The sequence below is a fragment of the Lasiodiplodia theobromae genome (assembly GCF_012971845.1).
Source record: "Lasiodiplodia theobromae strain AM2As chromosome Unknown scaffold_41, whole genome shotgun sequence".
NCBI classification, from domain to species: domain Eukaryota; kingdom Fungi; phylum Ascomycota; class Dothideomycetes; order Botryosphaeriales; family Botryosphaeriaceae; genus Lasiodiplodia; species Lasiodiplodia theobromae.
In genome coordinates this window covers 266549-294150 of record NW_023336521.1, presented here as the reverse complement: position 1 = coordinate 294150, position 27602 = coordinate 266549, and the positions used below count along the sequence as shown (strand labels likewise).

Genomic DNA, 27602 nt, shown 5'->3' with positions numbered 1-27602 from the left:
CAAGTTCGCCCTTAGCGCAGTCCCCGTAGCCCTCGACCGTCGTAGTAAAAGGGAGAACGCGCCAGCCAGACGGAGTAACGGAGCCATGCAAATCGCCGAAGTCCTCTCCGACCTAACCTCCCTTCGCGTCTGCGTAAGCGTCCCCTTCCGACTTTTCCAAAACGCTCACGAATCTTTACCCCCCCAAAAAAAAAACGACTGACGAGAGCGAAAACCACAAGGACCCCGCCGCCGCCCTCGCCCTCGTCTCCGTCACGACGACGACGACTGGCCCAACTACATCCTCCGCGGACGAGACGAAGACTGCCGCTGGCGACGCCAACGAAACCAAAGACTCATCCGATGACTCCGACGACCCGGACCTGCAGCGGGCGCGCGACCTGCTAGCGCTGCACGCGGTGTTCAAGCAACAGCAAGGCGGCAGTGGTGGCGGTCCGGCGGCGGAGCTGCAAGGGTTGAGGGAGCAAGTAAGGATGGCCATGGCCATGGCGACTTCTGGTGCTTCGGCTGGGGTGGTGGAAGGAGAGAGTCACAAGCAGCAGGACGAAGAGGATGATGGGGAGGGCTTTGAGGATTGGGCTTAAATTGGACTTCGTTGTGTTTGGATTATTCTTTTCTTTTTGGGAGCTAAAGTTTGAGATACCCCGAAGAGCGCGTGGATGAGGGAATTGCTTCAAGCATGCATGGAGAACTGCTTACCCGTAAGATATGGCGGGAAGGGAGCGAGCAAGTTCGACGCGGAGAAAGAAAATCTTTCTTGGATTTTTTTTCTCTATCCAACAAACACCTTCCATCTAACAAGCTTCCAGTCGTAGACGGTCATACAAAAAAGAAGCCACCCATGAAATGGACAGAGCCCGAGCCCGGATCTCGTCGTCTTGATTCCCCGTATCCCTTCAATGCTCTGTGTTACTCCAAACGCCGCCCATGTGGATGAAGGAATGAGAAGATACAGAAAAATAAAAGGCATTGACGAGTAGGGGAAGATCTATTCCACCATCACCTGTTCACCCTTTGAGTGTTTTATTTTCACTCATTTCCTATCCTCTTCCGTCGACTCTCCATCTCCAACATCAAAAACCACATCCGGCGCATCATCGTCATAGCCTTCCTCCTCGCTCTCCCCACTCGGGCTCTCGTCCCTATAATGACCACCCAGATCCGCGACGTCGTTGTGCAGACTAATGTCGTCCTCTTCCTCGCGCAGGACCTCGGCGGCCAGGCCAGCCTCTGGATCATCCGAGTACTCACGGGCAATCTCGTCGGCGGTGCGGTGACGGGCGCCCTCGCGCTCCTGCTGCTCGAGCTCGGCGGCGCGCTTCTTCGTCTGCGAGTACATGATGTAGCCGGTGACGGCGCCGGCGACGAGGCCGATGATGATGGAAACGTAGGAGATGGCCTTGGTCTTGCCGTCCATCTGCTCGCCCTTCTCGGCCAACTCGCCAATCTTGGCGCCGACGAAGACGTGCAGGAGCAGTTTAGGAGACGCGATGGCGCCTGCGAGCATGAAGGCGGCCCAGTGCACGGTGGGGAATGTGGCAATGGCGCCGTTGGAAAGGGAGTAGGGGAGCGGGCAGAGGCGGATCATAATGAGAAGCTTGATGCCGTCATGCTTGAGGGTTAGCGCGAGGGCGGCAAAGCGCGGGTCGTTCGCTATGAGGCGTGATACGAAGCGGTGCATGACCATGCGCGTGGCCAGGAAGGAGGCAGTGCTGCCAATAACGGTGGCCGAGGCGACGATGAACCAGCTGGAGAGGGGTGGATCAGTATTTGTTCCATTTTCTTACCGCGAAAAAAAAAATTAAGGGACAACGAACCCATTAGGAAAGCCGTAGACGAAGCCTGCCAGCGTCACGCAGGTCGAGTAGCCGATGAGCGGAGGGAAGCTGACGACAAAGGTCATGGACCACAGGATAAGCCAGCCGGCGGGGATGTCGCGCCACTTCTTGGCCACGGGAGCCAGCCAGTACTTGAAGATGTGCTCGTTGTAGACCAGGAAGAGAATGCCCAGAACGAAGGAGATAAGGCCAGCCAGCACCAGCAGCACGCGCTGCAGCGGAGTTAGGCGTTTGTACAGCTTCAGGCCATGGCGTTGCAGCTTAGCGGCGTTGTTCCGCATGCGCCAGAGAGTTCCTCCACTCCGCCTGCGGCCGGCGCTCGATGCCAGCGACGAGGAACGGCGACGCCATGCGGGCTGGGCCTGGGTGTTGAGCGAGGTGCGTCTTTGCTCTTCCGGCGGCAGGTCGACGGGGAGCGCCAGCGCTCGTGCATCGTAGTCGGCGGAGGTCCTGGTCATGGCTGAAGGAAAGGAGGAAGTTTCAGGCCGGGCTGCTGACGGCTGCAGGCAGCAGATATATCGAAGAGAGTCAGGCGAAGACCACTGCGTCCGCGGAGGAGACGTGGCGAGCGGTGGGATCGATGCGGAGAGGTCGGTTATGCGGCCATTGATGAGGGCTGGTGTCCTGGAGCGCAAGAAGGAGGGTGGTGGAGTCTTGGGCGTCTTCAGGCTTGGAGGAGCTGCTGGCTAGGCTCTTTGGTAAGCAGCGCCCAGGTCGAGCTCTCCACGTCATACTAGGCGCCGGATCGCTCGGAGTAGCGCGCGCCGGCAGTTCAGGGTCGCCGGGTCCGAGTCGGGCGCCGCGGGGAGCGTCAGGTCTTCAATCGCCCTGACAGCACCGCATCTGCACCCTCCCTGCTTGTGCGCCCTGCTACACCTGCAGCTGACCGTGCGGCTCGCTCCATCTCTCCGAAGTCAGCCCGCGCCAGTACGAGCGGTGGTCAGGTCGCACGCCGCGCTCCCCTTCCCGTTTCATACTTGCGACATGAAAGTTCCCGAGGCTAGACCACCATCGTGTATGTCCAGCCACAGCAATGCCTAGGCTGGTAGGCAGCTGGAGTTAATTATGGCCACCGTGTTGGTAACGCCCGCCCCCGTCTGCTCTAGGTCGGCAAAAAGCGCCTCCAGATCAGTCTGTCAAAAAAAAAAACTCGGATGTTTTACGTCTCTACCGTTACCTCGGTTTCTTGCCATGCGAAAGCTTTTCGATAGTGCTTCAAGGCCCAATGCGTGGTAGATCTTCGATTTAACCTTGTTTTTGCTTTAGACGGCGCGCATCACCCGAGCATCTTCCCTGCCTGGTCGCAGATCTCTACCTACCTCCCTGTGCCTACCATTGCTTTTCTTGTCCTCCCTCCTGTTTGACTTCGGCCTGCTGTCTGAGGTTGAGCAAGCTCTGCAGCCAGACGTGCGACCTACTACCATAACCTGAACGCCTTATCCGCACTCTGGGCCAATCCCTTCCCTCTATCGTCTGCGTGATCAGATCTAAAAGATGCATCTACACCAATTACGCAACCTTTCGTTGCACTAGGATGTTTCCAACTATCTGTACCTTCTTCTTCCCGAGGCGTGATGCTAGATCTCCAATTGATTCGAAACGCCGAGGGGAAAGCGAAGTATTGCAGGGAGTACTGCGCAACAGTACATAGGGAGTGAGTGATCATCTCTTCTTTTCGGCTGGATCCCCTCAGCCAACACTTCGCTCTTTTTCACCAGACCCAGAAGCATGTGGAGTGGTTATCGTTAAGACGCATTCCACGCTTCATCCCTTCTTTTAGTTGGCTTCACGCCTTTATCAGCCCCTCCCAACCACCTAGTAATACAACGTCCTCCCACCTCTTCAAAGAACACCCCAGAACGCACACCATGCGGCACGCGACTCTCTACCATCTCCGCGCTCTCTTACGGCCACTCAAACGGCGTGTCCTCCCTCGTGGCAGCAGCAAGGGCAAAGGCAGAGCCGTATCCTGCAACAATCATCATCACCGTCAAAGCCATTCCGGCTACGATCCTCTTCTTCCCACCGACGACGAGGAGGAGGAAGAAGCCATCGAACTCCTCCCACCAGCCCGCATCGTCACCGACCCCAGTTTACTCGCCCGGCCCACTTCCGCCCCGGGTCCCTCGTCACTGACGCCCCCTTCGTCGCCGTGGCGCTCGTCTCGTCCGCCGCCTCTTGCCTCTTCTTCGACAGCGAGCACCTGCACCCTCGCTTCATCCTCGTCCGCTTCCTGCCCGTCGTCTTTCGGGCCCTCCACGCCGGCCACAACGTGTGCCAGCGACACAAGCAGCGCCCTCCAGCCCAAGGACGCTGACAGCAACCAAACCAGACATCGAAAGAAAAGCAGGCGCGAGACATGGACGAGGAGCTTGATGGCACTGGACTCGTTGTTCTTCGAAGGAGGCGAGCACACATCGGTGGATGTTGGGGCGGACCAAGGGCGAAGAAGTGTACGGGAAACGAAACGGGACTCGTTCATGTGGATGAAGTTCGATGGTCACACCGGTGGCGCGGTGGCGTGGGCGGATGGGGTGAGGTTGGCGGGAGGTGTGGGGGTGTAAGTGCGGGGGAACTCTCCTTCTGCATATAGTGCTGTTCATATCTGTTACGTTTGTACTCTACCTGCTTGTACACTACTGGATTTTGGATTTATAGAACTGTCTCTTGGAATCACTTCCATCAGTAAAAGTGTAGTTACAGTTGGATCACTATACACATTTGACCTTACGACCATAAGGTCAGAACCTTCGGCCCGGATATTGGCAGTCAATTAAAATTCAATTCCTCTCTTTTTGAAATGCCAATGACGCAGGCATGTGGCTATGAAGGTCAGCACAGTTACAAGATCACTCCGGCTCCTGCCCCTTCCACTTCTCCCTCAACGTCCCGACATCGACCCCACACAACTCAGCCTTCTTCACCACTGCCCGGGCCTTCCCCACCACCGGCTTATCGATCATCTTCCCATCTAGCGTCCATGCGCCCCTCCCCGCCCTATCGGCTTTCTCGTCGGCCACCACCACTCTCATGGCCCAGTCCGTCTCTTCCTGGCCTGGCGCAAAAGCTCTCTGCGCGACGTCTACCTGGCTAGGGTGGATCAGCTGCTTCCCGTTAAACCCCAGCTTCTTCCCGTCAGCACACTCCTCTTGCAGGGCCTTTAGTCCTTCGTCGCCACGGAAGGAGGTGCACACGAGGTCGATAGCGGACGGCAAGTTGTAAGCACGTGCTGCGGTGACGATGGCGGAGCGGGCGTAGAGGAATTCGCGGAGGGAAGGTGTTCGCGTGAGCGAGAGATCGAGGGCGAAGTCTTCGGCGGCGAAGATGAGGCCGGAGAGGTAGGGCGTCGATTGGCAGATGGAGGGGAGGTCCATGAGGGCTTTGGCAGATTCGATGAGGGCGATGAGGCGCAGTGGTTCTTGTTGTTGCTCTTGGGAAGAAGGAGTGGAGGGGTGGCGCTGTGGGAGCGTGTGTCGGATTACGTCGGTGACGAAGTGGAGGTCGGAGGCGGAGTTGACTTTGGGAATGACCAGGGCGTCGAGGTTGGGACCCTTGAGCTGTAGGAGAGGGAAAGCAACAGTTACGATATGTTCTCTGAGGCAAAGATTACAAGTGATCAAACAGGGTCAGTACCACTTCGGTCAAGTCATCCAAAGCATATCCACTGTCGACAGAGTTGATGCGCACGGCTTGCTCGCGAATGCCAGGCACACGGGGCTGGTCAAGCAGCTGGCGGAGATTGGCGCGTGCCTCTGCTTTCTTGCCGGGCGTCACCGAATCCTCGAGGTCGTATGCGACAGTGTCAACGCTAGCTATGCCGCGCGACTTGTCGAGCATCTTCTGGGACGAGCCAGGAACTGCCAGATGTCAGAGCTACCGGGCTGCTGCGAGGCAATGCATGTACCGTATAAGAGTGCGCGGCGGATGATGGGTGCCGCCATTGTGAATTCGAACCGAGCAGAGTTGTGCGATTACGATGGAGAAGAAGACGCAGCTCAATTGCAAAATAATAAATAGCGGCGAAGCTATCCTCGGGCATGGAGCTTTCCCCGCGTACGTCACCTCCGGCGGGCGGGCGTCGGCGGCACCGAGCTCTGAAACGCCGACGCGGCCTGCGAACGCGCAAGGTGGTAGCTTCGCTATCCTCACCACCGTCTTGAATAGCTACAACGCAGCCATGGAGAACCAGCCCCCGCCGCAGCAGGGCGACCTTAACTGGCGCCTGAGCAGCCACCCCATCACCCTCCTCTCCTTCCTCGCTTTCCGCATTGGTGAGCTCCATTTTCCCCCCAGCAGGCTGCCACTCACTGACACCTTCCAGCAAGCCCACTCGTTTACATTCTGGGAATGTGGTTCACCAAGAACTTGTAAGCCCTATTTCGCGTGACTCCCGGATTTCCCTCCGCCTGCCGTACCCGCAGCGACCGCCCTGAAATCACGCTGACGACCACGGCACAGTGTCCTTGTCTTCATCATCACCATCATCCTCCTTGCCGCCGACTTCTACTACCTGAAGAACATTGCCGGGCGCCGACTGGTGGGACTGCGGTGGTGGAACGAGGTCGACGAGACCACGGGCGACGGCCGTTGGGTCTTTGAGAGCGCTGACCCCGAGACTCGTCAGATCAGCGCGACCGACAAGCGCTTTTTCTGGCTGAGTCTGTACGTCCAGCCAGCCTTGTGGATCGCACTGGCCATCGTTGCCATCATCAAGTTCGAATTTATCTGGTTGACTTTGGTTGGTGAGTACACGTTTTGTTGGCTTGGAATACATCCGCTGACATGCTGCCAGTTATCGCCCTCATTCTCACCATCACGAACACGCTGGCTTTCTCGCGGTGCGACAAGTTCAGCCAGGCCACCAACTTTGCTGGAAATGCACTGTACTCGGGTGGGATTGCAAAGAGCATTGCGAGTAACATGGTTAGCCGTCTGTTCCGCTAGCATATCGGGGCATGGCTTCCTGCAGAGCGCCGGGCGTTTTCGAAAAGGCAGACATCTTGCGCGGCCATCTCACGTGTCTGCGCAAGAGCTTCACAAGAACGGAGGGCGAAAAATGTATCATTACGGAATTCAAATATTTTCCGAGTTGATCTCGGACCCATTCAATGGTTATACACACTGCATGGGTATAACATCTTTGGTTACACCTATTTAACCGGCGGTTCGCCGGGAGTGTGGGCCGCCTGACTACTTATTTGGTAACAAGCTGATCAGATCCCGTCTCAATGCTACCCAGGGTCTCATGACGACCTGCCCGTGTTCGTTACCATCAAAGCAACTCGACTATGTTCAAGGTACTCTATCAAAGATTGAATTTCAGATACGTAAACACCATAAACATCCAAAGCCTCTAAACAAAGTGCTCCGTGCGGTGAAAGAATGAACGGCACAGAGACCAGCATTGAACTCCAACTTTGACAAAGCAGATACTTACACAGAACAATCATCTTACTCCCAGGCCAATCTGATCTAGTAACCTCTCTTCTTATCCACGACATTCAGCAACTTCTCGCCGCGCTCCTTCCGGGCCAAGTTCTCTTCCAGGATCTGCAAGCTCCGATCCGTGTAGCTTGCGCCATTGCCACTGATGTGCGGCGTGATGGTCACGTTGGGCGCACTCCACAAGGGGTCGTCGGCGGGCAGCGGCTCCGGGTCCGTCACGTCGAGGGCCGCGCCGCCGAGCACGCCGTCGTGCAGCGCGCGCACCAGGGCCGGCTGATCGACGATCTGGCCGCGCGAGATGTTGACCAGGACGGGGCCCTTGCCGCCCTTGGCGGGATCGCGCCACGGCTTGGCCTCGTCAATGCTGCCATTGCTGCTGCTGCTGCCGGCGGCCAGCGTGTCGAACTCCTCGGTGCTGAGGAAGCCGCGGGTCTGGTCGGTCAGCGGGACCGAGACGAGCAGGATGTCGATGTCCTGGGCGAGGAAGCGGCGCAGCGACGCCTTGTCCAGCCCCGAGTACCACGCCGCGGGGATGGAGCCGTCGGCGTCGCCGGTGCCGGGCACGATGAAGCCGTGGTCGCGCCGCGACTCGGGCGTGTCCTTGGGCGTCGCCGTGTAGGCGAGGACGGTCATGCCCATGGCTTGGGCGACGCGGGCGACTGGGGTTTTGATGATGTTAGTCGCGAGGGAGAGAGAGAGAGAGAGAGAGGATAGGAAGGTTTCTTTTGTGAGGACTGCTTACCTTGCCTGCCGATGCTGCCGTATCCTAGGACGCCGAGGCGCTGGCCGACGAGGTCGTGGACGGTCTGGGAAGACGAGTATTTGGCCCATTTGTGCTCTTTCTGCGCGTCATGCAGGTCGTTGTAGAAGTGGGTGCGGACGAGCGTGGTCAGCAGGACCCACTCGGCAATCTAAGCAACGGTAGTTATGCGTCAGAATTGCCATCTCAGGAAGAGCAAAGAAACTTACCTGGGGCCCATGGATGCCGCTGCTGGTGGTGATTGTGATATCCGAGTCGGTGTAGATGGGATGCTTCTGAATATGGTTACTCCCAGCACTAAGCAGATGCAGCCACTTCAGCTTAGGTGCATCCTCCAACGACTTGGGCAGCCCGTTGAACGTGACCAGGATCGTCTTGTCTGCGAAAGCCTCTGCGGAAGAGAGTGCGTGTCAGCTCACATCGGAAGTTTGGAAAAGAAAATCGGCAAGACAATCTCGGGAATGCAAGGAGAGAGGATCCAACAGACGCCCACGATAACGCCAGTCAGGGGATGCTTGCGCTGCAGCCACACCCGACAGCGTGCATGCAGTATCTGTACAACCTCGTACAGCAGTCCACGCGAGGATGATAAAAAAAAAAAAAGGAGCAGCTGCAGGCACGCCCACGCGCGCATGCAAACGCAATCCTAATATCTCCGTATGGCTCTTGGGAAATCGAAAGGAAAATAGTGGAAAAGAAGAGAAAGCATCGATGGAAGTTTATTCGTTCGCCGGCAGCCAACCGGATCTTCAGCGGCGTGGCGCGCCAACTGTTGGTGCCACAAGCCAAAGGAACATGCTCGGCCAACCTTAATCCGATTTCACCCAAAAGCGACTACAGAATGCCATTGGCTGGGGGGAAAGAAGACAGAAACATACCCTTCGGCACGTCCGGGCTGAGCTTATACCCAATCTGGACGAACTCGACCTCGACGTTTGGGAACTTGTGCTTCAGGCGCTCCAGCAGCGCCGTCGGCGCCTCGCCCGGCAGCGCGACCAGGATTTTTTCGTGCAAATTCTTGAGCTCTGGTCCGCCGCCCATGGTTGCGTCGGAAGTTACAGAGACGTTGCGGTCGAGTGGCCAACAGTGGGGGGAGTGATGATGAAGATGATGATGATGATGACTCAGGCGGCGGCAGTAAATCGAAAAGACAAGGGTCGACGACACAAAGAGCAGCGAATGCTATTGTCAACGCAGGCAAATAGAGAAGGCGAAGAAGAAACGGGGGAAGCAAGCCTTAGAAATCAACGATCGGTAAGCCGCTTCGGCGTTCCGTTGCTGGAATCGTACCGCCCCACACGGAACGGCATTCGTCGACAGCCCATGACGTGCCTGACTGCGCCTATGTCGACACGGCACGCCAAAGAAAACCTTCGTCTGTATATGCGTGCAGATAAGCAGTATGGCGCAACAACACTATCTCCGGTTTGCCGTCGTGCGTCGAAGCTAAAAGCCTACCTGCCCTCTGGGAACCTCGGCACTTTCCACTTTTGTGGGGTGTGCATGGAACCATCCTTTCCCTCCCGTCCCGGACGGGTACCAACGATCGATTACGCCCGCTCCTTCCCGGCCTGCCGAAAAGATCGTGTCGTGGCACTGACTCGAATTAAAGCCTGGGGATCTCATAATAAGACTGACTAGGTTGCGAACCCTGCCGCCCGCCGTAATTGAGACCCGGGGAATCGTCTTCATCTATGCAGCCTTTAAGCTTCGTAACATGTTTATTTTGAGTCATTGGAAATCTTATCCTTCAAATCTCTCCTTCTCGCCCATTATCTACGTACTCCTAGTTACTTGGACTTCTAACCTGAGTTCAGCGAGTGTACGGAAATGGAAGGCCAGCTGCCCTATCATACACTCCTCCCCAAGAATTGACCGTAACTGAAAGAAGGGTGATGTCCTGCTGCTACTAAAAGCAGAGGGCAGGAGAAGGACGGATAAACGACAACAGGCTGGCGAAAAGCGGGTATAGAAAACGATCATGAGCCAAACATGAAGGAAAAGTATGCACAAAAAGAAACCCAATCATTGGCAGTCGCCAGTGCGCCATCCCAGATGAAACCGCTCGCTATGAGTTCAAGGAGATGCGTTAGGAGCATATAGCCCTCTTTCTTATCCCTTTTCCCGGTTTCGTCAAGTCCCAACCATGCAATCCTTTTTGGACATCCTAGAAGATGCTCCTATAATACTCCAATTCAAAACTTTAATAAAGTATGCCCCAAAGCATGCGAATACAAACTTTTCATATCCTTGGGCGTTGCTTCATATCCTCGCCTTCGGGTCGTCATCATCCGAGTCATCCTGGACAGGGTGGAGTCCGAGCCCACCCCTTGCGTGCGTGCTTGTTGGATCCCAGTCTACCCGAGTTCCGCTGGCAGTTGGGGGCCTAGGTGTCGAGAAGCTTTGGGACGGGCTGCGGTAGTTGCGTTGCACCTCTTTGCCAAAGTAGTCCGGCGTGTGTTGGCCGCTAAGAGGGCTTCCATACACGGCCGATGGCGTCGTCACCGTTGATTCGGGTGACTTCATGGCTTGCATGGTGCTGACGTATGTCTCGCCGCCAGGCGAGTGTACAGTACTTACGTAGCCAGAAGCCTGGCCGCCAACCTTGAGCAACTCAAACGTCCGTGCGTCCGACGAGAAGCGGCGCGCATCAAGTGAGACGAACTCGCGGTTGCCAGAAAACTTCTCCTGGAACCATGTTTTCCAGCCAGTGAACATTGACCATCGGATCAGAAGAATGAAGCATTGCACTCCGGCGAGCTGTCGTCTGTTAGCAGGCGCTCAAGCAGCCACCACGAAAGACTTACCGCGAGCATGACCAGGACAGCCGTCACAGTAGCTTGGTCCACAAGCATGCCCTGGGCCACGTCGAAGCATTTCTCCTTCTCGTTTGGATTATGCATGAGGCAAAGCACCCAAGGCAGGACCCTTTTGGGGTCATGGAGCGCGTCGTGTTCTTGAGTGTCGAGGTACACGAAGACGACGGAGAAAAAGATGACGTCGATCAGGATGAAGACGACGATGACGATACCGCGCCATTGGAGCCATACCACCTTTTTGACCCTTCGATAGACAGCCTTGGCCGAGTTGGTGCGAGTGCGCAAGCTCGAGGTGTAGGATGGAAGACCAGCGCTGCTTTGGGTCTGAGTCTCGTCATCGCTCCAGAGACTCTTGAGGTAGACGTTGATACAGTAGGTGAAAGTGGCGAGTTGAACGACGGCCGACAGTCCGGCGATGCCGAGCAAGGGACCCCAAAAGTCTGCCATCGAGTGCTGAGAGTTGACGTGGCAAGCGTCTCCGAAGCGAAACGAGACACCGGTTATGGTGATGGTAGTGGTGAACAGAGCAGCAATGACTCCCCAGCCTAGCGCCTGAGAACCGTAGAAGAACTTCTGCCCTGGAGTGAGGTCCCAGCAGATTTGGAGATGCATCGACAGGGCTCGGATGAAGACTGGAAAGTGTGTCAGCGCGCGGGCGATCTTGGTTGGTCGGACAGACAGGACTTACTCCAGACGACAATGGAAAGACCACCTGCAATAATGAAAGCGCCAGACCAAGCGCACTCCAGACTTGTATACATGTCGTTTGGGGTGATTTCGTCATAACACTGCTCAGGTTCGGCGCCGAAGGGAATGATGAATCCAAGCTGTCGGCTGATCAGTGACTGATAGCTGAAGGGCATGTACAAGATATCTCTTACCCCGAGACTCATAGCACCAAGGACCAAGCCAACGCTCAAGTAATGCCGCCGCGTATCCTTAGGGGGTAGCACGGCCCAGCTGATCATCAAAAACAGGCATACTGTAAAGCCGATGAGGTTTATGCCTTCGGCAACACGGTACGAAGTAGTAAATGCTGCTCGGAATGTAAGTGGAGGCCAGCAGAATGCGAGTTGGCTGGCTTACTGTTTGAGTATATCCAGTTGGTGGCAGGACATGGCAGGCAGCACCTGAGGTCAGGGTCAATGTCAGAGATGCCGGCGCAGAAGCGGCCGTCGACAACTGCAAATGGTCAGCACGGGAATGAGAGCAGGATTTCTGGGAGATGCGTACATCCGCCATTGCCAAATCTTGCCTCGTTCAGGAAAGGTGGTGGACATGTTAGAGACGATGTGTTCGCCATTGCCGCTCTCACTTGGGCACAACCATCCAGTTCAAGAGGATATAGTAATAAGAGAATGCAAGCGAGGTCCCAAAGAGGGATTGCTGGGGGTTGTGACACGGATATGGCACACGAGGCAGAAGTGAAGAGAGTTCCGGGCGGGACGGGGGGCGGATGTGATACTATCTTATGCGGGTGATGAGACGGCCGTGCGGATAGACTTTTTTAGAGGGCGGGCGCGAAGTCCCAAAATGGCGTTTGAAACGTGTGACGCAGGTCGGAAGGGGCTCGGGCCAGCAATGAAGATAGGGTTTTTGGTGAGTAGTAGTAGGGCGCTAGATCGACACTGGACAAAGAGACAGAGGAGAGCACGCACGAGTGAAGCGGGAAACGTTACTTTCATGTAAAGACACTGCCGGAGCTAGGCGTCAGCTCTGGGGGAGACGGAGGGCTAGCCAGCAGGGAAAGGCGGGCTCCCAGTGGCACGGCAACCCCTGCAGCAGGCGATCCTCCCTGTGAACGAGGCGCGGTGACGGCCATGGGTGTCTCGGGCAGGATTTGCAGGCACGCGTCTCCAGGTAGGCCTTCGGGCAGTCGCCCTGGCTCGTGTGCGATCACCGGCGCGTGCACAAGCCGGCGCATCGCGGCGGCCCTCGGAAAGGCTAGACGCCAGCGTTTTGCTAACAGTAACCTCTTTAACGGGCATAACGCAGAGAGCGTGCGGGGCGCGGCACTGTGTCATGGCGAGTGGGCTGCTGTGATTTGTGTTCAGCCGGGCCGGGCTGGTACTGGCCGTTAATGCCGCCGTGGAGGTCAACCTGGGAGAAGAAGCTGTGAATGGCCAATGCCGGCTCGTGTGCCACAGCCTGTGACCTCACAGGTACGCGGGCGGGGCCTGGCCGCGAGCTGAGGGGCGGCGGGCGATTGCAGTTGCGGCTGCGGTCTTCTCCGAGCGTGCGTGTTGGGCGCGTCTGCTTGGTCGAGGGCAGCGAGCGAGGCCCGCCAATGGGCGGGCCGGTCGCGGGTACCTGAGTGATCTCCACGCCTGTTCGCTGACCTCTTCTCCACACTTGCCGCCGCGCTGCGTATTGTCAATACCCTCTCCATTCGTAAGCCCGATCGGCGCGTCGCTTCTTCCGTCGCTCTGCTCCTCGCTGCAGACACGAGGATTGCGTCAATCATCCCGATGAGCCCTGCGTCTGGCAGCCTCAGCCCGGAAATCGCGTTTCACGCTCCATCCGCGACTTGCCGGCCTGGGCGCGCCCATAGAACGTTTCGAAGAGCAACGTTCCACGCGACAAAAGTCCCGAGCACAACTCACGACTCGGCGCGCGGCCAGACGGGCGCCCCCGAAGCGGGCGTAGCATCATGCGAGCGGCTCATCCTTCTGTGGGACCCCAAGGCCGCGCTCCCACTGTGCCAAACCCGGGCCCCTTCGCCGCCGCCTCCCGTCCAACGTCTCCTCCTCTCTTGCCTATACCGCCCATGGTCGCCGTCCAGAGTCTTATCAGCCCGGGAGCGGCGTGCCTGACGCGGTGATCGCCACCGGCCACGTCCTTGCTGTCTAGCCCTCTGCAAATTAACCCCACACTCTAAATCGGGGGCCCGAGGTCCCACTGTGCAGTCTTTGCGCTGCCCGCCGCCCGCCGACGCGGCGCAGTCGACCGGTCGTCTCGGCATCAACACCATGAGGGGCTTACCTTCTAGAAACGCACCAAATTTCGGTACTGCGTCAGCCCGCTCGCTTCGACGACTTCCGTGCCTGGAATTGGCAGCCAACGCCTAGTCCCCGCAGCCACACCCAACCTTCCGGCGCTGATATATCTGACTGAGGTTGGGATGCCACCCTGCCCAGCCTGCGAGACATTGGCAGCAATGGTGCAATTCGACTGATGAGCCGAAGGTGCCGAGTACCACGCCGCAGGAACCGCACCATGTCAATCCAAGAAGCCCGCACTTTTGCCGGCCGACGAGATCATAGGTGAAGCCTAAAATCGTGCGTCTCGTTCGCTGCCTCGCCTTCCGCGAGGCCGCCGCGCGGCCCGTCCGCCAGAACGAATGTTTCTCGCCATCGATCCGTTTCCGCGCCAAGTGCGTTGCACGGTGCGCGCTGACGCTGGTCGCTGAGGACATTCTGAGGCAGCTGGATAAATCGGAATGTGGTCGAGCAAGTCGTCCCGAGGACCAGCAAGGGCCGGTTCCTGCAGCATGTGCGCTCCCCCGACCATCTCTGTCTTGGCTGCATCAATCGGCTAAAAGCAATCGAGCAGATGCACCTCTTGCACATGCACGCCGCCGTTCGGAGAGAAGACATCAGAGCTAAGGCGGCTGTGGCTCTCACCCCACTCTCTGTGCGACGACAGCTGCCAGAAGTGTCCTGGTCGTCTCCCGCATCCCTGCAGCCACCAAGCCGCCTGCGCCGTTTGACCGCTCATCGCTTCCATGCATGTGAAAGCTGCGCCGCGAAACCAACTGGTGACCGGTTGGGGGCCAGAAGTGGGAGCTCGATCACCCTCAACACCAACGCTATCAACTAGGACGATCCACGTGGCCCATATTCGGCGCTACGTAGTACCATTGCCATGGATTGCCTGCCTTTCTAAAGCGAAGCTGCCGAAGCTTGACTTTCATACCTTGCGAGTCAAGTCGCGCCCAACGGTCCAGAAAGCCCTGTCTTAACCGCGGAAATATACGTCACTTAAACCCGGCCCGCAAGCCCTTTCCGACAAGTCTAATGAACCAGTGATACGCATAACCACCGTCACGGTGCAGCCTTCTCATGATGCTGGCCTGTCATGACTAAATTCACCTGGACATTTCCCTTCCAACTTCTGATCGTACATGTGGAATTCTCAAACTTCGCATAGCACATCACCTCCTCTCTCGGCCCAACGAATCACGCATTTCTCCACAAATTCCAGACGCGAGATCAACCCCCGGGCAGCCTGAGGCATTCCACAGCCACGGCAAAGGGCCATGAGGGATCCACAGCGAGGCCTTGCTTTTTCCTCGTAAGTTGCCGTTCAGGTCATCAATAGCGCAGCCCTTGACGTTATCCTCGCTGCTCTGGAAGCCGCTTTCAGCCGGCCTTGCATATGTGAGATGACCCTGAACAATGCATCTTCATGCAGCACTCCCTGCTGCGCCGCGTCCGGGTGATCGTCCGCACAGGGAGCTGCCCCGTCCTCCAACCCTAACGCTGCCCACTGGCGGCAATGCTTCTTGACCAGCACTCCAGGCAAGCAACTCGCGAAAAGGCACGAGCAGCGTCTGATCATTTTGTGCAAATGCCAACACCAAAAGCCCAGCGATATTTTCAACCAGTTACCGGTTTCGGCATGCGGATCGGCACTGCTTGACTATTTTCTTGGCTTCGTATACGCATCGTCGTTTTCGTGAGCTATTGGTTCACCTCTTTGCTTTTTTTCTCCAGACCCCGACAATCACTCCACGCGTCAACCTTCTACCGATTTGTATCTCTTATGCAGGCGCAAATCGTTGATCGTAACATATTGGCGGGCCCGGCTTGACTCGCATCAATGATGATTGCAGCCTATCAAGGATTGCGGCGATATTTGGATGGGCATGCAGCAGTCCAAGGATGACCTGCTATTGACGATTTACGTCCGGACAGAAGGATAGCCATGGCCCTCGGAATGGCTGCTGCATCTACCAATCAGATCGGAAACAAGCACGAAGCAGACTCTACGCAAATTTCCTCCAACATGTCATGTGCTGCGCAACGGAAACCGAAAGCAGCCGGCGAGCCTATCGGCGCCGATCCCGATTGTCGGAGCTTCGCTACGTAAGCTTTCATATTCGAAAGTACCACGCCCTATCCACACCATCGACGAATGATCCATCTCTTCTTTCTTCCCCGTTGCAAAGGACTCGCGCACGCGACTCAGCAATAGCCGACCATCTGACCCACGCGGGCGAAACTCAAAAGAAAGACACGTGCCGGCCAAGTCCGTGAAACGAGAAAAAGGGGCCGGCCTCGCAAGGGCGTGTGCGAGACTTTTTTTTCTTGAGTCAGGGCAGCACTATTGTATCGTCAACGGCTGGATCATCTTTGAGCCTTTCTTCTCTTGGTGGTGTGTCGGTCTCCTCTTCCGAACCGCCATGGATGCGGCGGTGCAGGGCCGCGCTTGTGGCGCAGTGCGTGGTCCGCGCGCAAGGCGCGACGCCCATGCTGTGGTGGTGGCAATGATTGTGGGGATTTCGGAGTCGGCGAGCCCGATGAGCATCTCGGTGCCTCCGGTGGGGTGAGGATGTTGAGAGATGTGGTTGAGGGGAAAGCGGGCATCCAAGACGCCACGCTATTTATGGAAATCAAATGGGTTCTGGGCACTGCGGCAACCCCGATGTTTGCATATACAATACTTACTCGTCGAACACGAGAAAATACAATCACGTACTCAAGGCAAATGCTTGCGGCTCGCAGCATCATGGATGCCGGTGAAGATGTTCAACGAGCAGCAAGTGTAGTGAGGTGCGAATAATGCGGAGTATCGTGAGAGGAATATGCTGAGTTCAAGACGTCTAGAGTAAATGGGCCTTGGCCCCGTATTCCTGGAATGAAAGCCAAGAGGCCAAAAACCTCGAGTGGACTGGATCGCTCGGAATGCACATACGCCTCACAAGTACGCCCTTGAAGACGACACTTCCAGAGTCTCTTATATTCGATATTGTATTGAATCTTCTCCCAACGCTCACACAGAACTTGCCACACCTGTAAGTGGTTTTGGGGGCGCAAGAATGCCGATTTTCAGCCTTAAAAGCTCTCAAGACTCGAGATATTTGCAATCCACCTCCCAGCACTGAGACGAGATATTAGAAGGATCCGTCTCAATCTACTAATGAAAATAACAGCAGACATAACTATATCTCGAAATCCCTGCCACTTTGTCAGAGTGTTCTAATTTTAAGCTTAGTCTGTATACGAGCGGCTCACGTACTTAATTTTTACAAGAGATGGCATCTGACGGTTTGTTACTGACAAACCGGGATAATGGAGATATATCTAAGACCTAATGCCTTGATGTAGTGGTAATCAAACTTGTAATGTTATCGAGTAGGTCGTAGACAAGCTAAAAGAATTTCGTTTGAATCTATTTTGTAGTTTATTTGCCGTTGTAAAAATTTAACGACTATCCCAAGGGTGCAGATAGACTATTCGAGTAGGTTATAGTTACCATTCTATACAACCTTTATAAGAGATCCGTCAAAATCCTTACTATCTAAATAGAAGGCAAACATCCCTAACTTTAAATCGTAGGTTTCCTTCTAGAGAAAAAGTATATAAAAGAGAAAAATTATAGTTTATATAGTATTATACTTTCTGAAAAAAAAATTAGAGATGTTCGAGCTACTCTAGAGGTAACTAGATAATTGTCACGGTGCCTGCCCAGATCGATCTGGGCAGGCGCCCCGACAAGCTTAGATAGTTGTCGGGTCGACCCAGTCGACCCACCACCATCAATCCATTCATCATTCTCAGTTAGAGTCCGTGCCGCAGCAATAATAGATGGTATTATGACTTGAAAGTCATAAGATCCTTCTACGATAATAGATTTACTAAATTTAAAGCCAACTTGTCCTATCAAATGGTGCGGAACTTTATGGTTATCGATTAAACACGGCCTAAATAAAATACCGGAAAGGATTTTGATGCGAACATCTCACTTATTGGCAAATTATCGGGCTTATAAAGTCATCGAAGCACGACTGTTCTCTCGAGAATGACGCTATGAAGATATTCCCACTCGCTGCCGGGTGTCCGCCAATACAGACGGCTAAATTTCTCGACGAGCTGAACCAATTTTTATAAGGTCCAAGCGTTATCCACTACGTCACGCCGTAATGTGGGTCCTCTTAAGGGTAAAAGAGGTCCTGAAACGAACCCAATTAAGGATTCGTTCTGGTGTGGTCAGCTAATATATCATGTCCGTGGCAATTCCTATCCATAATCTCATCCAATTTCGTGTAAATGGGCTTGTATTCAACTAATCTGCCGCAGAGAGATTGCCATGCTGAAGTTCCCCGAATAGAGTGTACACCAATGCTCGACTCTATGCAACAATGCCTTTGTCGTTGATGATTCTCGGCATCACGAAACAAATCCCAAAGCAGTACAGCTTCTTCTTGATAAGCGTGCATCACGGAATAAGGCACTCTACATGCATGGTTTACATGCTCTCCTGGTGAATCTCCTTCTCCATTGCGACATCGTAAGCTTTCTTTCTTCTGAGACGACGATTACTTCCTTCACTGACAACGGCCAGCGCAGACTCTGCTCCGAAATCCTTCTAGTCAGGATGCGCAAAGTTGCACAGAACCCCCTCGAAGCAGGACTGAGTAAGAGAGTCTTTTCAAGGATAGTCAAGCTATCAGTGAGTCACGGGTATAAACTTTTAGAAGATAAGGATTCAAAGAATATCGAAGGCAGAGGAATCCGCAAAAAAATCATTCTCAGGTGACGATCTTGAATCTCCGCTCTTATTGCTGATTAATAAATGGTGAAGTTCCGAAATCGTCAATGTGGCACACGTCAATGGCAATTTGTCTCCTTCCCCTTTTCCTTTCTTTTACTACCATTGAAATTATCGTACCCAGCCGCTAGGAGATACTTCGCTTCATGTGCAATGCATCAAAATCGTTGAATATTCATAATTCCTTGCTTATATTGAATGCCCGTGAAGAGTGTTCCCATGGGAATAGAAAGCTGAGTAGACTAAATGATACTTTCTATACTTTTTCTCTAGAGAGAAGGCCACGAATCTTTGAATTTTACTATTATCAACAAGAACGAAGCTTAAGTTGACAGACCAGACGGATTCGATGCTACCAATATCTCTTACATTCACTGTTTGCTGGTAAATAGCTGTCTGGCATCGTATATTCTACGCTTCCTGCAGGTATTCTATGGATCATCCAACATACCTTCTTCATGAATATAGAGTGCGATGGGCCTTCTAGGTAGCAAAGTCTAGTGCGGGCGCAACGATCGATCAACAGCAGCAGAGTCAGATGTAGCGGATGCAAGAATGGGTGATCAAAACGTGCTTTTTTGACGTGTAGAGCGTCGTCATTCTACCAACAAAAGAGAATAACCTTAAAAGAGGCATACCTCTCCACACATCAACGCACTTTGTCCATTGTTCACCACCAGGAAAAAAGAGGGAAAAAAAAAAGAACAAGAAAGGAAAAAAGGAGTACGCTCTACTCCATAATTTCTCCGGCGCCGGTTTGCCTATGCCAGGCTTGCGCCCTTTCTCCAGGAGATCAAAAATAGGATAAAACATTACAAGTCGCCCGGCGTCCTGTACGTACGCTTTGCTCCCCTGAGAGTAAGTTTTTTGGGTACTGAAGATGAAGATGAAAGTAAGGAGGTCCAGTCTCGTCGTGATTCGGAATCAGGTTGAAAAGAAAAACAAAACAGATAACTCGAAAAGAGCAGAACCAGAGATAGAGAGAGTGATATCAAACGAATGCCAAACGATGGAAGGAGTTCGCCCATGTAATTCCACCGCAACCGACCACCACCTCAACCAACCGAAGCATCACCATATCCACAGGTGAAAAGCAAAGCCAAAAAACAGATCCAGAAAAGCAGAGACGGGAAGACCCGAGAAGGAAACAAGGAGAATGGGGCAAAACAGAGGAGTGCAGGATATGCATGTGATGCAGGATGGTTCCGGTCTACCATTGCATAAGAAGCGAAATTGCTCCACCGACCCTGAGCGTGACAAGACGCGGATAGGGCGGCGGTCGCGGTTCTGACGGTATTCAGAGTCGAAAACCGTTTCTAAGAGCCGTGGATGATCTTGGAATAAACCATTCCTGCATCGACGCAGAGAGTAGGAAGTCGATGGTAGCGAAAGAGTCGGCCATAGTAATGACCCGTTGTCGCTTCCGCAAGACATCCCCGTGCCACTGCGAACAGCAAGCAACTTTAAAGATGCTAGAACTGAGCCAAGGGGTAGTTATTTGATGATTCGAAAGCAAATGTACGGAATCGAAGAGATGAAGGCCCGAGCGTCAAATGACAACCAAAGAGGAGAAACGCGTGGCTCTTTACGCGATAGATTTCTTGCGGCTGAAGAGCGCACGCGTGCGCGACTTGTCACGCGCCTTCTTGTCGGCATCTTTCCTGGTTGAGCGACCTCTGCCATCGTCTTCTGCTTCGTCATCTTTGTATTTGTCCTTGTGGATCCTGCAACTCGCGAGTTAGTACCTACTCATTAGCATGTGAAGCTATCTTTTGAACTTACCAGCTGTTGCCTGCTACGCTCACGCCCTTGGCCTCGGCCATTCGATAGAATTTGGCTGACTTCTTCAAATCCTTCTTGCAGCCAATCCCCTCGTGGTAGCAGAAGCCGGCTTCGGCTAGGGCGTCACCATCGCCCCAGTTGCCTGCAATCTCAAAGCACCGAAGTGCGAGACCCTTATCCTGCTGAATACCCCAACCATTCATGTAGCTGACGCCCAATTCATACACGCTGACAGCGAATTGTGCCTTGTGAGTCCTCCTCTCAATCACGTCAGGGCCAGGCTTGCCCTTGGTTGCCAGGTCCTCATCATCCGCAACTTCTAATTGCGCAGCATCGACAGCCTTGCGCAACCACTTCACACCCTCGGACGGGTTGGGACGCATGCCCCAGCCATGCCGGCAAGCAAGGGCGTAGAGCAGCATGGCAGTCGGAATTTCAGCCTTCGCAGCCAGACGCCAGTGGTAAGTTGCTTTCTGCACCTCTCCTTTCTCGTGGAACTCGATGCCCTTCTCCAAATGCATTTGCGGAGTCATATCGGCGATGCGAGAGCCGGCAGTGACGCTCGTAGCTGCTCCCGATGATGAAGGGCGCGAGTGATGAGGCTTGAGCGTGCTGTTGCTGGAGACAGCAGAGGGCGATGAAGGGCGAGGGATGTCGAAAGACTTCGTCCTGTCATAGTACCTCTCTGAACTCGCTGTTTTCGGGGGAGAAGGTGGAGAGGGAGGCCGCTCTCCGTTGACAGCGGCTGGCGGTGCGCCATCCTCCCATCTGATCTGCTCGTTCATGAAATCCTGCGCACAAAGAGACTCCCTGTCCAAAGTCCGTCCACGCGGCAACGCATACTTGGCATAAATGTACGAAGGAGCAGGGCCGTCGGCGTTTGCACTCATGTAATCGTCACTTGCCATGCTGATAGGAGTGTGGACCTGCTCATGTGCGTATGATGGGAGTTGATGGCCTTCGTATTCCTGGCGGGACGGGGCACGTTGAGAGCCATCTCCAGAGGCCTGTCTTGAGGGAGTCCTCGCTCTTTCAAACGAAGGCCTGTGATCCAGAGATGGCCGCAGATCAGATGTTGAGGGGCGTGCGTCAAGGGATGGCCTAGGTCTCGAGAAGTTGAAGGATGGCTTAGGGAGTCTTTGGCTGCTGTAGGAACATTCCGAAGACACGGAAGGTGACCGGGGGATAGACGGTGGGTAAGGAGAAGCGGGAGAGTGAGACCTGGAATAGCTCGTGTTCGAAGATAGCTGCCTAGGAGGCAGGGAATCGAAAGATCCACCCAACGACATATTCTCAACTTCATCTGCACTGTCGTTCTTCACCGAACGGATGGTCGGCGAAACCAACCGCGGCGAGCGAGCAGGGCCAGGTGACCTGGGAGGCATCAAGCCTCTGCCATCTGACCGTGTGGAGGTAGTCGATTCCAAAGTAGGGGTCCGCTGTGGGCGCGGGCGGGGATAACTCCAGGGGCCATTCCTGGTTCCTGGTGTATTGGGAGTAGCCTCTTCAACCCGGGTCGCAACAGGAGGCTCGATAGGCTCTGGTGATGCAGCGCGGGGGATTGTAAAATAGTCTCCGGGCTCTTGGGCGAGGGCCGGGGTGCGCTCTTCCTCGCCTAGCGGCGAGAGCTTGGGGTCATATTGCGAGATGGGACCCCCGAAATCGTCTGAGATGGTCGGGTGTTGCGACATGGGTCGGTTGACGGGGGTGATCTCCTTTGCGCTTTGCGGCGTGGCGTGCTCATCCTCGGGCGAGCGTCTGTCGGATGCGTCGCGCTCGGCGGATCGAGAGCGGAAGTAGCCCTGCTGTCGCTGCTTGCCAAATTCATTCTGGATGGTCAGAGGGGGCAGTCTGCTGATGCGGCGGCCATTTTTCTCCTCCTCGAATCTCTTGGCCAAGAGGCGCGATTGCATTGCAAAAGCATCGAGCGGCGACAGCGCAGGCGGCACTTCGCCGGTGCGCGGCGACGGCAGGTCACCTAGGAATTGCATTTGGCGCGACCGGTTCGACTCCTGCGAACCGGGGCGGAGGTCCAAGTCATTCGGGCGGTCGGAAGGCATTGCGACGCAGCGGAAAAGCGGGTGCTGCGAGGGAGAGTTGGATTGCGGCTCAGCGCGGCGAGAAGGCGTCGGCGGTAGTAGTGGTGAGGATAAGCATGCGACTTATGCAAGACGTGGGTGCGGGGAGCTCGCAGCGACGCTAATTGTTACGTGGGCGCGGGCTCCGGAACCGTGAGGTACGAGGGCGCGTTGAGCATAGGTGTCTCGTGAAAGAGGCTGAGCAGCCGGTGGCGATGGGACTGCGCGGGTCGAGCTTCGTCTTGGGGTTTCAGGGATGCGTTGTGTTGGAGATGGCGCAACACATCAAGCTCACACCGATTGCAAGGAACGACAGAGGGTGGGAGGCAATGGTGTGGTGAGACACGCGCGTCTAAGCCATCCGGATGGCGATCGCTCAACAGCAGCCGGAGTACGGGTGGGAGAAGGTGTGGAGGGCGACGATGGAAATACGAGTTGCAATAGGAGGGGCTTGGCACGGCGAGGGCGCGGCGGGAGCGCAGGCCGTTGCTGCGTCGGCCGTTTCGGGGACGTGCGACTCCCTGCTGGACGGGGGCGCGGCTGCTCACGACTCAGCGCATGAAGCGAGTGGACGAGCGCTGGCAGAGCACACAACACGGAGATGGTTTGGCGGAGCAAAGGCGCGCGGTGATCGGCGAAGGCAGAGTCGCTGGTCCCTGCAGGCGCGCACCTGCCGTGCGAGTGCCTGGCGCCCCTGCCAAATTGGTCTGCCCGATATAACACCACGCTAGCCTGCAACCGGCATCGACCAACGGCCGGTCGCACATTCCTTCCCGCGTCAACACCTGCACCAGCGCCTTGCGGGGCGAGGGCGCGATGGCAGCACGAGGGCGGCGGGCCAGCAACCAGCAGGCCCGCTGCCCGCGACCGCACCGCCGCGCCCGCCGCCGTGACACACGTTTTACAGCACCCGCCGAGAAGCGTCAACGAGCCGAGATTAAAGGCGTTTCCAGCGCACCTAGCCCGAGGCCTCAACTTTCTCCCACGCCTGCACGCTGTCCATTAGCTGTGGCTCTGCCGCCGCCTGTCCCCCTGGTCGGATCCCAAGCATCCACCTGACCAGCCCGCCCGGCACCCAGCTACCAACTATATCGTACGCCACGCTGCCCCTACCAACCCTCCACACCTTCTGCGGCCGCTTGCGGGTCAGTGCATCGAAGACCGCATTGTGCAGCTCGCGCAGGTGGCTGCCCTTAGCCGTGCTGCCGTTCTCTGGGAACAGCCCTCTGCTGCGCGCAATCCGGCTCTGTGTCACGTAGTTGTCCGCGTACAGCGCCCGCGCTCCCGCCGGCCATGCGTCTGTCTGTCGGTCGCGGATGCTCTGCAGGTACTGCTTGTTGCCGACACTGCTGCAGTCGAATGTCCCGAGCTTTATGTGACACAGGTCGATACCGATCGTGCTCAGCTCACCGCTCAGGGATGCCGCGAATCCCTCCAGCGCGCCCACCACGGTGCTCTCCACCCCGTGGAACGGCGGCCGCAGCGACGACACCACATTCGGCGTCAGCAGCAGCATCCGCGCCTTGAACTGGCACACGACTGGCAGGAACGCTTGGGTCGTCGCGACGGTATTGAGCACCTTGGCGTTCAGGGCGTCCGACCAATATTCCGGAGAAATTGTCTCCACAGGCCCTGAGGGGTAGATGAGGTCCGGTACCAGCACCAAACCTGCAAAGTTAAGATTATGCGCTGAAGCCCCTGGGAATGCATGGTGAGGGCTCAGCAGCGTGTTGTTGAAGCGTTCAATAGTGTACTGAGCGTTGAGTGGCTGCGTCGCGCTGGTTAATATCCTGCACGCATTCTTGGGAAGGGGGCTGTCTTACGTCAACGATGTCCAATAGGAGAGGTCGAATATCCACTCTCGACTCGTCGCGCACGATCTGCTCCTCTTCCGGTGAGTTCACCACCACGTATACAATGAAGCCACGGCGCTCGAGATCCAGCGCGAGCGACTTCGTAATCGGCGAGTTCGGCGGCCCGGCTATGACGATGACTTCTCTCCGTGCGCCGTTGCTGGCGCGCCTCGCCCTGCGCTTCCTCGTATACGATTTCTTCTGTTGATACATCACGATGGCGCCCGTGCCTACAAAAGCAATTACGGCAGCGGTGATGGCACGGTTACGCGAAACCCAGTCCTGCACGCGCTGAAGGAAGCCCGCAGGCGTTTTCTGGATTACTCGAGACGGCGGGGACGGACGGGCGGATGCGGGAAGCCATGTGGTGGTAGCTAACGTCTCCCGGATTGTAGAAGCTACGGATTCAAAGTGACGGTCTGTGGCATCAGCGACCTCGCCGGTGAATTTGCGAATGTCGCTCGAAATGCCGGCGAGCTGCGACAGCAGGGTCAGCGGCCGAGTCTGAGTGTCGGGCGGGGTGTCATCCTACCACGTCAAGAAAGTGCTGGTCGTCGGCCGTCATGTCGGAATAAGCTCTGACGGATACGATTCGGAAATGTGAGACGTCCGGTGCCTTGCAGCGGGAGGGTGGTGCGCGAGGTGGTGCGTCACGCTGGGTGCGGAGAGGCCTGGTTGGGACGATGTCATCCTCGTCAGAGCGGCGATAAGCTTACTTTTCCGTATCAACACGTGAGCGCGCAGTGCCACAAGCCCAGGGTCGCGTCGCGCCGATCATATTTGGAGCCGGTTGCGCCGGCTAACGGGTGGCTGTTGGGCCAGCAGCTTGCACTGTCAATGATATCTAAGCCGCTTCCGTACTCTTCGCGATGCTGGGTGCGGCGGTGGCAAACGACCGCCTGGCTGACGTGGAGCCTGTCAGCTTGCGCCTGCCTCCCACAGAAGCCTCGTCCAGCCGACGTCTTTGACGCCGCAGAATCGAGCTAGTCATCTACTGCAAACACGCCCACGCATTCTTCCAACGCCGACTAAACCACTCCCGAGTCCTACCACTCGTTCCAAGCCTCGCTTCCGCCATAACCCCACCTTCCTGACACCGGCATTTGCTCGGTAGCACTGTCTTTTGACCCGAACAGCATCAGGAACTCATAGCAAGATGGCCCGACAAGACATAGATCCGCAGTTCGGGTCATACGTGCATATTCGCGACCTTCCGCGTCAGGACGAGGCTCTGCTCATGTTGAAGAAGCTTGCCTCGGTCGTGAAGCCAATCATGCGGAAGCGGGACTGGAAGGTCGGAGAGCTGGCCGAGTTCTTGCCTCCACAGTTGAACCTCCTGGGTCTGTATCCGATGAGCAGATCACGTGCGCTTGAGCTAACATCTACGGCATATCTCCAGGGTTGAACGTCAACGCCGGACAGAAGATATTCCTTCGCCTCAGACATGGCCACGACCCAAACCAGTTCCTCGCATACGATACCGTTGCGGACACCCTACTACATGAGTGAGTTTTGTGATCTTCGTGAGCTTGACGTCATTAATCCAGTCTTTCTTGTGATATTCGACTTCGCCCTGGTTGCTGATGAATGCATGAACATTATCATGATACTAAATTTTGCATAGGCTTACTCACATAAGACATGGCCCCCATGATGCAAGCTTCTTCAAGCTCGTACGAAACCCATAAGACGACGAGATTAATCCAGAACTGACCAAATAATGCAGTGGGATGAGCTACGTGAAGAGTACTACGCGCTGAAGCGACAAGGCTATTCAGGAGAAGGCTTCCTAGGCACTGGCCACAGGCTCGGTGGTAGGGCAGTGCCGCTCCCTGAGATTCGACGGCAAGCTCGCCTCGCTGCTGAAAAGCGGAAGACTCTCTCTGCCGGCTCTGGTCAGAGGCTCGGTGGTTCTACGGTCACGCGCGGTACCGACATACGCAGTGTCATTGCAGACGCAGCAGAACGCAGGAATAACATCACCCAGGGTTGTGGGTCTGGCAATCATGTGGTGGAGCAGAAGGCTGAGGAAGAAGCGAGAAGACTGGGCTTTAGGACAAAGGCTGAGATGGACGATGCGGATAAGCTTGCTATCGCCATTGCCATGATGGAAGGTGACAGAGATGCAAATCGGCAGGAGATGCAGGCTCTCGGTGCTTCTGAGGAAGGCCTCAGTTGGTCAGCCGAAGGGGGTCTCGAGATGGCTTCGCCCAAGCCAGTAACCAGGAAACAAAACGACAACGATTCTTCGGCCACGACAACGACCAAGCTGGTCTCTTCTCCCACATGTCCGTCAAGTGCTAGCTCTTCGGTCTCCGCTCCCCGTCCCGGCCGCCCGGTCTCGCGGCTCGTGCCCAACAACCTCGCAAGTGCACACAGCAGGAGCAGACCAGAAGTAATTGACCTTACTGAAGATGCCCCTGAGCAAGAAAAGACCGCTCGTGATTCTACATGGATCTGCGAAATCTGTACGCTCATTAATAATATGCAGCATCTATGCTGCGATGCCTGCGGCGTCGAACGGCCAGAATCAGTGAGCAAGAAGATGAAAGAGCAGGAATTGCCGGTAACACCGCGGCCGCTTGGCTGGAACTGCAGGCGCTGCGGTAGCTTCATGGAGGCTCAGTGGTGGACATGTTCCGCTTGTGGCTTGATGAAAGCATCCTCTTGAGTAACCTCAGGAGATCAGTCTAGGCGGTTGACACTTGCTTAGCCACACGCGGTTACGTGTCGGAGACGTGCTAGTATGCTGAGCTTACTGCCGGGTCCAAGGTGGAGTCGGTTGTGGAAATAGTTTGGTGATAGTGGAGGCTGCCACGGTGATGCGGCTTGGCTTATTCTGGCTAGACAATTCGTTGCTTATGGCACGGGTGCTGGCCTTAAAAGAAGGGGACAGGCCCGCCCCTTTAGCATACCATAGAATGGCTTGCTGGTCCGCAGGGGGCATGGCTCCAACGGAATTTGGCGGGCGTAAGGAATTACGTGGACTCTATAGTGAGCTATGGTACGCTAAGCGGGGAAATGAAGCTCGTTGATGCCAAGAATGGGCGATCGAACTGTGGCTGGCCGCCCGGCTCTACTTGCAGCCGCCGCGGCGCTATTGAAATTGCCCGTGCCTCGATGAAATACATGGGGTACAGCACTCGTGACCATTATGGGGGTTCATGCAGGTCTTCAACGCTGTAAAACTGAAAAGGTCGGGGGAATGGTGTATAAGTGGAAAATGTGCCACGAGCTGTTCACTCGGCGTGCGT

The 27602-nt window shown here is 55.6% G+C and overlaps 9 protein-coding genes across 9 annotated transcripts; 3 read left to right on the top strand and 6 right to left on the bottom strand.

Moving 5' to 3' along the window:
• Nucleotides 1-85: 85 nt before the first annotated feature.
• LTHEOB_10802 (uncharacterized protein) lies at nucleotides 86-584 on the top strand (the record flags this gene model as incomplete). The annotated part of the gene is made up of 2 exons (XM_035507488.1): nucleotides 86-133; nucleotides 222-584. 2 exons carry the CDS (start codon nucleotides 86-88, stop codon nucleotides 582-584), a joined length of 411 nt encoding a protein of 136 aa, XP_035367157.1.
• A 449-nt stretch (nucleotides 585-1033) lies between these two features.
• LTHEOB_10801 (Tlg2-vesicle protein) lies at nucleotides 1034-2296 on the bottom strand (the record flags this gene model as incomplete). Its single annotated transcript, XM_035507487.1, has 2 exons — nucleotides 1034-1748; nucleotides 1818-2296. 2 exons carry the CDS (start codon nucleotides 2294-2296, stop codon nucleotides 1034-1036), a joined length of 1194 nt encoding a protein of 397 aa, XP_035367156.1.
• A 2391-nt stretch (nucleotides 2297-4687) lies between these two features.
• On the bottom strand, nucleotides 4688-5779 carry LTHEOB_10800 (Citrate lyase subunit beta; the record flags this gene model as incomplete). Its single annotated transcript, XM_035507486.1, has 3 exons — nucleotides 4688-5395; nucleotides 5472-5695; nucleotides 5743-5779. The coding sequence occupies 3 exons, from the start codon at nucleotides 5777-5779 to the stop codon at nucleotides 4688-4690; spliced, it is 969 nt and encodes a 322-aa protein (XP_035367155.1).
• Nucleotides 5780-6015: 236 nt separating this feature from the next.
• LTHEOB_10799 (Golgi apparatus membrane protein) lies at nucleotides 6016-6782 on the top strand (the record flags this gene model as incomplete). Its single annotated transcript, XM_035507483.1, has 4 exons — nucleotides 6016-6109; nucleotides 6160-6205; nucleotides 6297-6580; nucleotides 6631-6782. 4 exons carry the CDS (start codon nucleotides 6016-6018, stop codon nucleotides 6780-6782), a joined length of 576 nt encoding a protein of 191 aa, XP_035367154.1.
• A 528-nt stretch (nucleotides 6783-7310) lies between these two features.
• LTHEOB_10798 (2-hydroxyacid dehydrogenase) lies at nucleotides 7311-9084 on the bottom strand (the record flags this gene model as incomplete). Its single annotated transcript, XM_035507482.1, has 4 exons — nucleotides 7311-7942; nucleotides 8026-8194; nucleotides 8253-8434; nucleotides 8922-9084. The coding sequence occupies 4 exons, from the start codon at nucleotides 9082-9084 to the stop codon at nucleotides 7311-7313; spliced, it is 1146 nt and encodes a 381-aa protein (XP_035367153.1).
• Nucleotides 9085-10305: 1221 nt separating this feature from the next.
• On the bottom strand, nucleotides 10306-12165 carry LTHEOB_10797 (G-protein coupled receptor; the record flags this gene model as incomplete). Its single annotated transcript, XM_035507481.1, has 6 exons — nucleotides 10306-10803; nucleotides 10851-11494; nucleotides 11551-11689; nucleotides 11744-11898; nucleotides 11949-12044; nucleotides 12096-12165. 6 exons carry the CDS (start codon nucleotides 12163-12165, stop codon nucleotides 10306-10308), a joined length of 1602 nt encoding a protein of 533 aa, XP_035367152.1.
• Nucleotides 12166-20220: 8055 nt separating this feature from the next.
• LTHEOB_10796 (Sel1-like protein) lies at nucleotides 20221-22477 on the bottom strand (the record flags this gene model as incomplete). Its single annotated transcript, XM_035507480.1, has 2 exons — nucleotides 20221-20359; nucleotides 20418-22477. The coding sequence occupies 2 exons, from the start codon at nucleotides 22475-22477 to the stop codon at nucleotides 20221-20223; spliced, it is 2199 nt and encodes a 732-aa protein (XP_035367151.1).
• A 976-nt stretch (nucleotides 22478-23453) lies between these two features.
• LTHEOB_10795 (uncharacterized protein) lies at nucleotides 23454-24913 on the bottom strand (the record flags this gene model as incomplete). Its single annotated transcript, XM_035507479.1, has 3 exons — nucleotides 23454-24263; nucleotides 24319-24825; nucleotides 24881-24913. 3 exons carry the CDS (start codon nucleotides 24911-24913, stop codon nucleotides 23454-23456), a joined length of 1350 nt encoding a protein of 449 aa, XP_035367150.1.
• Nucleotides 24914-25504: 591 nt separating this feature from the next.
• On the top strand, nucleotides 25505-26747 carry LTHEOB_10794 (Zinc finger RanBP2-type protein; the record flags this gene model as incomplete). Its single annotated transcript, XM_035507478.1, has 5 exons — nucleotides 25505-25688; nucleotides 25748-25853; nucleotides 25973-26021; nucleotides 26075-26636; nucleotides 26728-26747. 5 exons carry the CDS (start codon nucleotides 25505-25507, stop codon nucleotides 26745-26747), a joined length of 921 nt encoding a protein of 306 aa, XP_035367149.1.
• Nucleotides 26748-27602: the final 855 nt, after the last annotated feature.